The sequence below is a fragment of the Mustelus asterias genome, chromosome 23 (genome assembly GCF_964213995.1).
Source record: "Mustelus asterias chromosome 23, sMusAst1.hap1.1, whole genome shotgun sequence".
NCBI classification, from domain to species: domain Eukaryota; kingdom Metazoa; phylum Chordata; class Chondrichthyes; order Carcharhiniformes; family Triakidae; genus Mustelus; species Mustelus asterias.
The window spans coordinates 43013214-43026506 of NC_135823.1; the positions used below are offsets into that span (position 1 = coordinate 43013214).

Here is a 13293-nt window from a genome sequence, read left to right on the forward strand (position 1 = left end):
CTTGCAATGGAAACAGCTCTTGTTCCAAGTGTTGGATGCTAGATGTTGCTTTTATGATGTTACTTCTATTACCGAGGGTTATGTTGCACACTGCAATTTTGTTTGTCCTTTTTTTGACATCCTTGTTATTGTACCTTGTCTTCCTCTTCCCTTTGCCACTGCATGTTCCTTCATAAAGGAATTTTTTTGTTTTTGTTTCATTGTAATTTTTTGACTTACTTCTATCATGGATAGTAGATGCATGCTTTAAATTACAAATATTAGCAGTATTGATTAATTTGCATTTTATGCCTTTCAAAACTATTTAAAAGATGCTTTTTGAAATCACAATGTTTGTCATGACAATAAATGTAATCAAGATAGTTTGTGATTCTGTTATGCATCTAATGCTCTTTTATCAGTAGATGCATTATTTAAATGTAACTGTAATGCTAGTAATGCATGATTTTTTAGAATGTAATGGCGTCTCCTTTACTCTGCTTGCTAACATGATCATCTATTTGCTTAGGTTAATAATGCTACGGCACGTGTTATGACAAACAAAAAGACAGTCAACCCTTACACAAATGGTGAGTTATCAGTCTTTTGCTTTCCTGTGTGTTCTGCTGAAGCAAAGAGTTGACACAAGGCACAAGTCAAAAAAATAGCTTTCCAGATATAATCAAGTAGATTTTATTCAAGGTTTACAAGGCCCGGATTTGAATTTTTATTCAATAGTCACAAGAGCAATTTGAAGAACCTCGTTTTTAAAAAAAATGTTTAATTGTCAACCGCCTTCATACAAGAGCAAAATGCAATACAAATGTTCAGAACAATCAAAATGATTGTTGTTAATGAACAAAATACATGATGTACAATGAACCATTGATTGAAGGTCTTTTCAAAGTCTTCCCTCAAAGTGCCATGAAGCAATGGCGTTTGACATTATTTATTCGGAGCGTAATGTGATTTGATTTGATTTATTATTGTCACGTGTATTAGTATACAGTGAAAAGTATTGTTTCTTGTTCACTATACAGACAAAGTATACCGTTCATAGAGAAGGAAAGGAAAGAGTGCAGAATATAGTGTTACAGTCATAGCTAGGGTGTAGAGAAAGATCAACTTAATGCGAGGTAGACCCATTCAAAAGTCTGATGGCAGCAGGGGAGAAGCTGTTCTTGAGTCGGTTGGTATGTGACCTCAGACTTTTGTATCTTTTTCCCGACGGATGAAGGTGGAAGAGAGAATGTCTGGAATGCGTGGCTGCTTTGCCGAGGTAGCAGCAAGTGTAGACAGAGTCAATGGATAGGAGGCTGGTTTGTGTGATGGATTGGGCTACATTCACAGCCTTTTGTAATTTACCCTGCTCGCCCCCCTGACACTAAGGGGCAATTTAGCATGACCAATCAACCTCATCTTACTAAAGAAAACTAGTGCAAAATATCAAAAAGGATAGCAAAACCTTCCATAAGTATATAAAAGGGAAGAGAGTCACTAAGGTGAATGGTGGTTCCTTGCAAGATGAAACTGGAGAGTTAATAGTGGGGAACACTGAAATGGCCAAGGTGCTAAATCAGTACTTTGCCTCAGTTTTCACGGTGGAGTACACTAGTACCATTCTGATAGGAACGGGCAAGTCAGAGGTAATAGCAAGTGTAGAACTTAGAACAATCAACATCAATAGGGAAAAGGTACTCAGCAAACTATTGGGATTGAGGGCAGATAAGTCCCCCCCCAGCCTGATGGCCTATATCCTAGGGTATTAAAAGATGTGGCAGGGGAGATAGTGGATCCATTAGTTATAATATTCCAAAATTCCCTTGGACACAGGAAAGGCTCCAATGGATTGGAAAATGCTAATGTAATGCCCTTTTTCAAAAAGGGAGGGAGGCAAAATGTGAGAAATTATAGACCAGTTAGTTTAACATCTGATGTTGGGAAAGTGTGAGAATCAATTATCAAGGAAGCAATATCAGGACATTTGGAAAGTCAAAACATTATCCATCAGAATCAGCATGGTTTTATGAAGGGCAAATCCTGTTTGACTAATTTTCTAGAGTTCTTCAAAGATGTAACTAGTAAAGTGGATAATGGGAATCCTGTAGATGTACTATATCTGGACTTCCAGAAGGCGTTTGATAAGGTGCCACACAGCAGTTTAATTCACAAGGTTAGATCACATGGGATTAGGGGTAATTTATTAGCTTAGATGGGTGACTGGCTGATGGACAGAAGACAGAGTTGGGATAAATGGGTTTTATTCTGGATGGCAGGAAGTAACTAGTGGGGGTGCCACAGGGTTCAGTCCTTGGGTCCCAGCTCTTTACAATCTCTATTCATGACTTGGATACAGGGATAGAAGGCTCTATAGCCAAATTTGCAGATGACACAGAAATAGGCAGGACGGTAATTTGCAATGAGGAAATAAGAAGCATACTAATGGATATAGATAGGTTAGGACAGTGGGTCAAAATGTGGCAGATGGAGTTTAATGTGGATAAGTGTGAGGTCATGCATTTTGGTTGGAAAAATGGGAAGGCGACTTATTATCTAAATGGGGAGAGTCTTCGGGGTGCTCCGGTGCAGAGGGATCTGGGTGTCCTCATTCATGAGTCATAGAAAACTAGCATGCAGGTACAGAAAATAAAGAAAAAAGCGAATGGAATGTTTGCATTGATAGCTAACAGAATGGAATATAAAGGTTAGGAAATACTGTTGCAACTATACAAAGCACCTGGCGTGTTGTGCTCAGTTTTGGTCCCTTTATTTGAGCAAAGATGTAGTGGCATTGGAGGCAGTTCAGAGGAGGTTCAATAAATTGATTCCAGAGATGAGGGATTTGTCGTATGAAGAGAGATTGAACAGTTTAGGCCGATACTCTCTGAAATTTAGAAGAATCAGGGGAGATCAAATTGAGGTAGTCAAGACGATAAAAGGTATGGATGAAGTAGACGTGTCAAAGTAAAGTGTCAGGGGGATTTGCAGGGTAAATACATGGGGTTATGGGAATAGGGCCTGGGCGTGATTGTTGTTGGTACAGGCTCAATGGGCCAAATGGCCTCCTTCTGCACTGTAAGGATTCTTTGATTCTAGGTTGACCTATGGGATTTGAAATTGCCTTCATTTTGCGTTTGAAAACCCATTCATGAATCTCTAAACTTGTCTGGAAAGGATGTGGGGAGTTCCATGCTGGCATTAAATGCATCAACAATGTCAATGGATGGCTATGGCATTCAGTAATTAACTCATCATCCAAAAGCCCTTGGACATGCTGTTACCTCCCAAATCAATGTGCATCTCCTGGAAAACCATATTTAAATGCCAGGTCTCCATATTTAAATGCCAGGTTTCTGCATGGCACAGTCCCAAAAATGGTTCTTGTCAGAATCACAAATTACATCTCATGTGACTGTGGCAACTTGTCCTTCCTTTCCTGACCTGCCTGCAGCCTCTGACATTTTTTTAAAAAAATGCAAAAACCAGTGTTCCTGCCCTTTTCACTCAGATTCTATGCCCAGATCAGCAGCTCCTACTTTAGCCAGTGGAACTGATCTCCGAGGACTGCTGGCCCCCCAGTGGCCTTCCAATGTCGGTTGCTGTCCCTGATTAGATGGTGAACCTGTTCCCTGATCCTTCTTTAATTCCAGCATTGAATTAATTACAGAGTTTGTGGTAGGGATTTTAAAGCACACTGTGCAAGGTCTGGACCAGGTTCTAGGCCCCACACTCAGTCCCTGTACCCTGATTCTAAATCTATCCTGATACCTCTTTATATGGCTTGGTGTAAAAAGTTAACCTGACAATGTTCCTGAGAAGCGCCCTGGGGCTGTTTAGCAATTTGAAGGTGCTCTATAATGCAAGTTGTTGTTGCATTTACAGCCACGATGAAAAGTTGGATTTTTAAATCAACATTGACACCTCATTTTAACCTACACGTTATTATGACAGGATTTTTTCTAGGTAGATCCTGAGGATGATAATATTTGAGCAGATAGACAGTCCAATTTGTTGAATTGTTATAAGAATTTGGTCACCACAGGACAGCTCCAACTCAAAGTGAAGAAAACCCTGTTCTTTGTTCCCTTTTCCTCTCCCCCTATATCTAACATGTAGTGTGGTAACAGATCTAACTGTGAATGATTGGACAACTGACATTTCAAGTATTGAAAGCACAGTTCTGGCTGATTTCTAAGCCTGTACTGAAATCAGTAATTTTATGCCTGTTTCATGTTTGGTAATTTAATCTAAATAATTTTCTTCCATTCTTGTAGTTGCAGTCTTGTTGGTTTAGTTAGCTGTCTGTTTGGAATTGGCTGGCAATTAACAGATTTCCAGATTGATTGAATTTATATCTAAACTCTAAGGGCAGCACAGTGATTAGCACTGTTGCCTCACAGTGCCAGGGACCTGAGTTCAATTCTGGCCTCGGGTGACTGTCTGTCTGTGTGGAGTTTGCACGTTCTCCCCGTGTCTGCATGGGCTTCCTCCAGATGCTCCGGTTTCCTCCCTCCCTCCAAAGATGTGCAGGTTAAGCTACTTGGGCATGTTAAATTGCGCCTTAGTGTCAGGGGGTAAATACATGGGTTCACGGGGATAGGGCCTGGGTGGGATTGTTGTCAGTGCAGGCTGGATGGGCTGAATGGCCTCCTTCTGCACTGTAGAATAGAATGATTCTATTCTGTGAAAATTGATCAACAGTTCACAAGATGATAGGAAAGTGATACTGGAGCCTAAAAGTAGCACCAACTTCATGAGAAATGATCTGGTGCTGTTTGTCTTTTGTTTTTAAGCATATGGTGTTGCGATGTAAATCATTTCCAAATGCTTAATGATGTTACTTCCTTGTCACATTACCGCAATGCAAATGATGCATTGGTTCTTCACTTCCATCATCACAAGGAAAGGTTTGCAAAGTGCATCATGCTGAAGACAATTAAGATAATGAAGACAGCTCATTTGGAGTTCTGTTGGTCAGCCACCATAACTCCATCTGAAATCTGGCAAATTCCCCAAGGACAACAGTGGAGAATCCAGTTCTCCAGGTCTCTGCTGTTCTTATTAGTGCTGCAATCCCTGCCTGTCTCTTGTAATAAAGCAGTGGTGGTGAACTGAAGGAGTCGGGTGTCAGAATTCTCTCGATGAAGAGTCCCTGCCCATTCGGTATCAGCCATTTCTGTGGTGGGCACTACATCAAGGGTTTGGAAATGTACCAGCCTCCTGAAGGAAGTATGAGTACCACTCGAGCTGTGCAAGTTGCCTGAACTTTCAAAGACTCTGGGCCGGAGGTTGAGTAGGGCAATAACTCCACTCTGCAAGCAGTTGAGCACTAAAGTTCCCCGACAGCGTGGGCTGACTTTTACTCAAGATGTGGTTCTCATCATTACCCTGAAGACTCGGGTGGGGTCAACACTGGAGGGAATCATAGAATTGTAACGGTACAGAAGGAGGCCATTCAGCCCATCGAGCCTGCACCGACAACAATCCCATCCAGGGCCTATCCCATTAACCCCACGTATTTAACTGAGCTCATCCCGCTGACACTAAGGGGCAATTTAGCATGGCCAATCAATGTAACCCGCACACCTTTGGAGTGTGGGAGGAAACCAGAGCACCCGAGGAAACCGGAGCATGCAGACATGGGGAGAACGTGCAAACTCCACACACACCTGAGGCCAGAAATGAACCCAGGTCTCTGGCGCTGAACAGACAGCAGTGCTAACCACTGTGCCACCATGCCCGATCCTGGCATCATGATGCTAGGAATTTCAGGGTTAATGCCTTTTGATGATGGTAGCCACACTGCGAGCAAATAAAACAGGCACCTGAGAATCTCAAGTGATAGGTTAATTTACCAGTGAGGAACCAAATTTTAATTAACAATATATACTGCTGATCCCAAATATCAGAATAGAAACATGCCACATTCTCAAATTAAACCCTGTTGTGCTCAGAATGAGATTTTGTTTTGGTTGTATTGAATATCTATTTAAATTGGCAGTTTGGTCTCAGGTTGGAAGGGCTAGCTGGACCATGTGGTCTGGCAGGCCCATCTAGTGTGAAGTAAGAGTAAGCCCAGCAAATGGATGAATAAAACATGGCCAGGGAAATGGCCTGAGCATGCTGCCAACGGTAGAAATTGCTGTGCATATGATAAGGGACTCATTAAAACCCTTCGGCCAAATGAGGAATGAACAAGCACTGCAGCCATGTCTGAATCACGTGGATTGTTTTCCAAACTACCGGCTGGCCATTTTCAGCAGGAGCTGGTAATTCCTGCATCTTGCAACAGAAAGGAACTTGTGGACTAAAACTCAGATCCCCACTCAAGTTCATCTGGGTGGTGGTTCCCAATAGAGAGCAACAAAGATTGCAAAAATGTTGGAAGAGTGCACCCTATCCAGTGTAGCGCTGTGCGCGGATTCACATATCCATTGCTTTTAGCACTGCTAACACTGGTTAACATTGCTGCCTCACAACGCCAGGGACCCGGGTTCAATTCCGGCCTCCGGTGACTGCCCGGTGACTGCGTGAGTTTCCTCCGGGTGCTCCGGTTTCCTCCCACAGTCCAAAGATGTGCTGGTCAGGTGGATTGGCCATGGTAAATTGCCCTTTGATGTCAGAGTGCGTCGCAGGGTAAATACGTGGGGTTACAGGGGTAGGGCCTGGGTGGAATTATTGTTGGTGGAGGCTCGATGGGCTGAATGGCCTCCTTCTGCACTGTCGGGATTCTCTGATTTTAGTCAGAAACAACAGCCTCATCATCTGAAAAATAGCAGCATTTCTGGGACAAGAACAGAAATAAGAACATCACTCTCAGTTTCCTGTATGTACATGTAGGGTATCTGTTATGTTTGAGATCGAGATTTACAGTGCACTTAGTCCTTACACTTGTGAGCATAAAACTACTTTTTCTTCAGTAACCTGGTAATGTCAGATCTTAGTCTGCTTTACTGATGCATTCCAAATACCATATTTGGTAAATTCTTCTTTTGCTGGATAAAGCAAAACAAGTGCAAGCAATAAAAGTCAAGAGAAAACAGTTAGTATCCACGGAGAGGAATATAGAGGGAACATAAAAACAGGAATATTTCATTCAGCCCCACGAACATACTCTAAGAGTGTGACTGATCTGCATCTTGGTCCCATGTGCTCATCCAGCAAAAACCCATCTGTCTCAGATTGACAATTATTAATTGAGTTCCACATTTCCAGAATCTTTTGCATAAAGAGGTATTTCTTAACATATCTCCTGAATGACCTGACTCTGATTATGTTCCCTTGTCATGGATGGGCAGAAAAAGGTTTCTCTCTCTATCTGTCGGGCCTATGTGGAAATTGCCCAGGAAGTTTCAGCTCTTGATGGTCGATTCCCCTGCTCCGCGGAGGCCTCTGCGAAAGTCTCCAGCTCCGAGTTAAACAGGAGTTCAGCAATATTTACCCAGGAAATGGTAGGCAGATTAAACCCTCGGCTAACTCCTTGGTAATTACAGAACTGAGCCCCCACCCCTCATTACTCGCACTGACCCCAAACTACTCTCCCCAGACTCCCATCTCACCCCCTGCCCCCTACCCACTTACCCACCCACTTACCCACTGAACTACCCACCCTACCACAGAGTCATAGAGGTTTACAGCATGGAAACAGGTCCTTCGGCCCAACTTGTCCATGCTGCCTTTTCTTTTAAACCCCTAAGCTAGTCCCAATTGCCCACATTTGGCCCATATCCCTCTGTACCCATCTTACCCATGTAACTGTCTCAATGCTTTGTAAAAGAAAAAATTGTACCCGCCTCTACTACTACCTCTAGCAGCTTGTTCCAGTCATTCACCACCCTCTGCGTGAAAAAATTGCCCCTCTGGACCCTTTTGTATCTCTCCCCTCTCACCTTAAACCTATGCTGTCTAGTTTTAGACTCTCCTACCTTTGGGAAAAGATATTGTCTATCGAGCTGATCTATGCCCCTCATTATTTTATAGACCTCTATAAGATCACCCCTCAGCCTTCTACGCTCCAGAGAAAAAAGTCCCAGTCTATCCAGCCTCTCTTTATAACTCAAACCATCAAGTCCCGGTAGCATCCTAGTAAATCTCTTCTGCATTCTTTCTAGTTTAATAATATCCTTTCTATAATAGGGTGACCAGAACTGTACACAGTATTCCAAGTGTGGCCTTACCAATATCTTGTACAACTTCAACATGACGTCCCAACTCCTGTATTCAATGTTCTGACCAATGAAACCAAGTATGCTGAATGCCTTCTTCACCACTCTGTCCACCTGTGACTCCACTTTCAAGGAGTTATGAACCTGTCCCGTAGTTCTCTTTGTTCTGTAACTCTCCCCAACGCCCTACCACTAACTGAGTAAGTCCTGCCCTGGGTTAATCTACCAAAATGCATCATCTCGCATTTATCTAAATTAAACTCCATCTGCCATTTGTCAGCCCACTGGCCCAATTGATCAAGATCCTGTTGCAATCCGATATAACCTTCTTCACTGTCCATCCACTATGCCACCAATCTTGGTGTCATACAGCAACCTACCCATTCACTCATTCATCCATTCAGTAACATTCTCAAAACTCAATACAGCAGCCTGTGCCACAACAAGTGGGCATGTCCTGTCTGAGTCCGCTCCACTATGACAGAGTTCCCGGAGAGACTCTGCACTCTCTGTTTCTGGAAAATCCAGGCTCAGAAGGTCCAGGGAGAAAGGCGATTTTATGTTCGAGGAATATCCGAGTGGAATAGCAAATCCACAAAATATCTGATCCAGTTAATATTTCAGGCCCAGCACAGATCCTTGTGGGATATTAATTCTCACATATCCATTATCCCCACCTTGTGCACCTGACCAATCTCCTAAATTGCTCAGTAATTTGCTTTCAATACCACGAGCTTTAATTTTCATTAACAATCCTTAATGTGCAGGTTTATTAAATATCTCCTGAAAGTCCATATAAACTACCTCCATTGACATTCATCTGTCCACTATATTAGATACTTACTTGAAAAAGTTCAATCAGATTGTTAGACACGACCTACCCTCTCGAACCAGCTCAAATTTTGTAATTGCTTTGTTACTCTGTCCTTAATTATAGATTTCAATAATTTACCCACAACATATGTTAGATTAACAAGTCTATAATTCCACACACACATACACACACACAGCAGAAAAATGCTGGAAAATCTCAGCAGGTCTGACAGCATCTGTGGAGAGAGAGTAGAGCCAACGTTTTGAGTCTGGATGACCCTTCATCTGCTCTGATGAATTGTCATCTAGAGTCGAAACATTGGCTCTATTCTCTCTCCACAGATGCTGTCAGACCTGCTGAGATTTTCCAGCATTTTTCTTTTTTTTGTTTCAGATTCCAGCAACCACAGTATTTTCCGTTTATCTAAGTCTATAATTCCCCCTGACTCTCAGCTTTCTTAAATCATGGAGTTACATTTGCAAATTTTCCAAACTAAAGGGACATGCCCTGAATTGATAGGACTGTGAAAGATTATGGTTAAAGCATCTGCAATTTCTTCAACTACTTCCTTTAAAACCTTTAGCTTGTGAACACCACCAGGCCCTGGGGATATGTCAGTCATCAATGTCATTATTTTTGTTAATGTTTTATTTCCTTGCTTATGCTTTATTAGTTTTCCTGGAATTCGGGTATCTTTTCGATTTCTTTTACAGTTTCCTAACACAAAGTAATTATTCAGCAAGTTTCCAATTTTCTTATTTTCATTTGCAGTGTTGCCTCCATATGTTTTTGCTAAAGATTCAGTATTACCCTTTGCTATGTTTTTTTTTCAAATATAATTGCAAATTAGTTTTTTTGTTTGTCTTGAGACAGGTTAATGTTTTAGATAGTAATACTTGATCAGAATTGTGCTGCTGAAAGAGTCAACACTGTGTCACCTTATCTGGTATTCCCACAGATGCTGACTACCTTGTTGGATATCATTTTGATTTGCCAAAAGTGGTACTAACTGGGAGGTAACGGGCTCAAAATGGAGTCAGCAGATTTTTAGTGCTATGCCCTGACTGCTGCCATTCTCACAGGAGCCTGCCAATGAGCAGCTGAAGCGTGGCCTGTTTTAGGTGGCCAAATATTTTCTTGAGCCGCAAGGTTCAATATAACATGGTGGCACAGAGGTTAGCACTGCTGCCTCACAACCCCAGGGACCCAGTTTCGATTCCCGGCTTGGGTCACTGCCTGTGTGGAGTTTGCACATTCTCCCTGTGTCTGCGTGGATTTCCTTCCACAGTCCAAAAGACGTGTAGGTTAGGTGAATTGGCCATGCTAAATTCTCTCTCAGTATAACCAAGCAGGCACCAGAGTGTGGCGACTCGGGGATTTTCACGGTAATTTCATTGCAGTGCGAATGTAAGTCGACTTGTGACTAATAAATAAACTGTACTTACTTTATAACATACGGATGGTTTGGATTTCACAATAGAGCTGGTTGGAGCTTAATTGCAGTGTGTGCCCTTTTCCACCAGTTTTGCTGGTGATACAACTGAAGAAGCTGGGGTGAGTAGAGGGGGTGGAACAAGAGAATATTTAAATGGTTTTTGTTGGAAGAGATGCAGCAGGAGTGCTCCTGCAAGTCCCACCAGCCCCGTCTTCCCACTGATCAACCCCCTGAACTTCCTTTGCTGCTGGCCTGAATCTGACAAGCTGGCCGGGAAGCTCAATTGCCACTTCGATTTCATTGAGATCAGAGCCTCAAAATGGTTACCGCCCACTCGGTGCTGTGTAAGGCAGGTGGCCAGCTTGGTTTTGCAAAAAAGTTCAAAACGACCTTGCTGAGAATTCTAACTGTCAGAATCCCTTCAATGATAAGATAAAATATTGTGCATGTGAAATTAAGGATATGCTTCTAAATACATGTCTTTGTGTGTTCAAACTCTGTGAAGCATGAAATATTTACATGGAAGAAAGTGGGACAATATTCCATGCATATTTCAAGTACTTACAAACTTTGTCAATGAATTTAGAGATATATTTGCAGCTGCTGAGAAAGGCAGAGTCCATCACTTTATGGCAGTGGCTTTAAAAAGTTTAGAAAATATGTAACAAAGGATGGATTCACTTAATATCCTTCTTTGTTTTGATAAGAAAGGGAAATCTTATCAGTTTTGACAGCACTAGCCAACTGGCCTCTAATCCTGGGTAGATAATATGCACTGTGGTGAATTTGACTATGTTCCTTTTCTATCTCTATGCCAGGCTGGGGCATTGTGGGCTCATAGACAGCCACATTTGATTCACTTGATTAACCCACACAGTTATGGGCCAGCACAAAGCTCATAGACAAGCCAAAGTAAAGTTTAATTGCTGTTATTTTCATGATAAATGAAGCCTTCCCCCACATCGGCTCTGCAAAGTTAGATGATCCAGCTATTGGGAAGGGAGTGGGAAGGAGATGAAAAATGAGGCAGCCTTTCAGCTGTGAACATCGATCTGAGTCTCGGAGGATTTTTTCTTGGACAAATTGAGAGACCATTAGTGTAACTTAAAGTCTGAGAGAAATCTGTCAGATCTTTGATGGCAGTGGGAGCAGCATATGAAATGCATTCAAATAGCTCATACGTGAAGCTCTGCTGAGGAAACTAATCAATGGTGCTTCCAAATGGCAATGGCTTTAATCAAATTCAAGGGGCCAAGCAGACAGTGGGGCTTAAGGAAACCTCTCCAAACTTACTCTGTGCAATTATTTACGGTGAGATAGGAATGCAAAAAACAAAAGGCGTGCAATAGCAGTGACATTGAGGCTGCATTGCAAGGTAGGAAGCATGTCAAATTGAAAAGGTGGACCTCCTAAATATTCTCATTAATGTGCATATAGTCTTTGACAGACTTTTAAAAGGAAAAATTATTATTGCAGAACTGTGAATTTGAATGTTCCACTGCATATGTCATTTGCAGAGCAGTGGGTATGCATATAGGTTATAGTGAAGCCATTATTGAGAGGTTCCAGTTATTATCACTGAAGCCGTTAACTTTCTCATGCCTATCTATTTGCCGAACATGCATTAAAATTATTTTTCATTTTTAAATGTCAAATTTCTGGTGGTTCAACGAACTTTATTAGTTCTTTGTCAAATGTCTGATGCAGGCTTTAAGTCCGAAGCAAATGTACAATATTTTGTTGTGTTGTTGCCAGATGCGAAATGCTTCATAATTTTTTGTAGTCAGGAATTGGGCAGCACGGTGGCACAGTGGTTAGCACTGCTGCCTCATAGCACCAGGGACCTGGGTTCGATTCCCAGCTTGGGTCACTGTCTGTGTGGAGTTTGCACATTCTCCCCGTGTCTGCGTGGGTTTCCTCCGGGTGCTCCGGTTTCCTCCCATAGTCCAAAGAGGTGCTGGTTAGATGCATTGGCTGTACGAAATTCTCCCTCAGTGTACCCGAACAGGTGCCAGAGTGTGGCGACTGGGGGACTTTCACAGTAACTTAATTGCGGTGTTAAAGTAAACCTACTTGTGACACTAATAAATAAAGTTTAATCCAGTGGGGTCTGCCATTACAGTTGGGCTTTCTCTTGCAAATTTAATTGCAGTGATATTTTGTGGCACACTTGTTGCAAGTGTTAAGAGCAAAGTCCGGGAATCTGGGCAACGGGGACCTGAGTGACCAATTGGACTGAAGATTGTGATATAAACTGTGCCAGGACAGAGAAGGAAGTCCTAAATTTAGAGGGTGAAGTCAACAACAAATCGGGTACAGAAAGAGAAATAAAAAGAGGAAAAGGGTGATTAGATTAAGAGAGAGAAGAAAAGCTGAAAACATAATTTTAATGTTGACATTTTAAGAATCTCCAACAACAATTAAGACCGGAAGGAATGAAACTCAACATTGTAATGGTCAAATTTTACACCTTGGACAGCAACCTTGTGTTTAAGCACATTCTGCCCTGAGCTGAAATTGTATGGTGTTTGTGAATGAAAGTACAGTGAGCTCCAACAGTCTCACCATTATTTTGATAGCAAATTTGGCTTTTTTTGAAGTGTGGTATGCGTTTCATTATTGTGCATGAAAGGAATAAATCAATCTTGTTTCTTTAAAGGAGCTCTGCACTCTGACTATTGATTGCCACATCATATGAAATTATTTCCTTTACTCTTTAGGATGGAAGTTAAATCCAGTTGTGGGTGCCGTGTACAGCCCTGAATTCTATGCCGGTAAGACAACCCAAACTCATTCACTCTTAATCCAAAATTTTCTCTTCAATGTCTTGTTAAATCTCTACGTGTCCCAAAATGTCAGTTAAGCAGCTGATGACCATTGTATTTATTCCAGGGGAGAAA

At 42.0% G+C, this 13293-nt stretch overlaps 1 protein-coding gene across 2 annotated transcripts in view; it reads left to right on the forward strand.

Moving 5' to 3' along the window:
- The window catches only part of rbfox1 (RNA binding fox-1 homolog 1), a 291598-nt gene that overhangs the window by 145238 nt on the left and 133067 nt on the right, over positions 1-13293 (forward strand). For both annotated transcript variants that reach the window (XM_078239819.1, XM_078239820.1), the window contains 2 exons: positions 509-569; positions 13114-13167. In XM_078239819.1, the coding sequence (XP_078095945.1) occupies positions 509-569; positions 13114-13167 (115 nt within the window). The remainder of the gene's footprint in view (positions 1-508; positions 570-13113; positions 13168-13293) is intronic.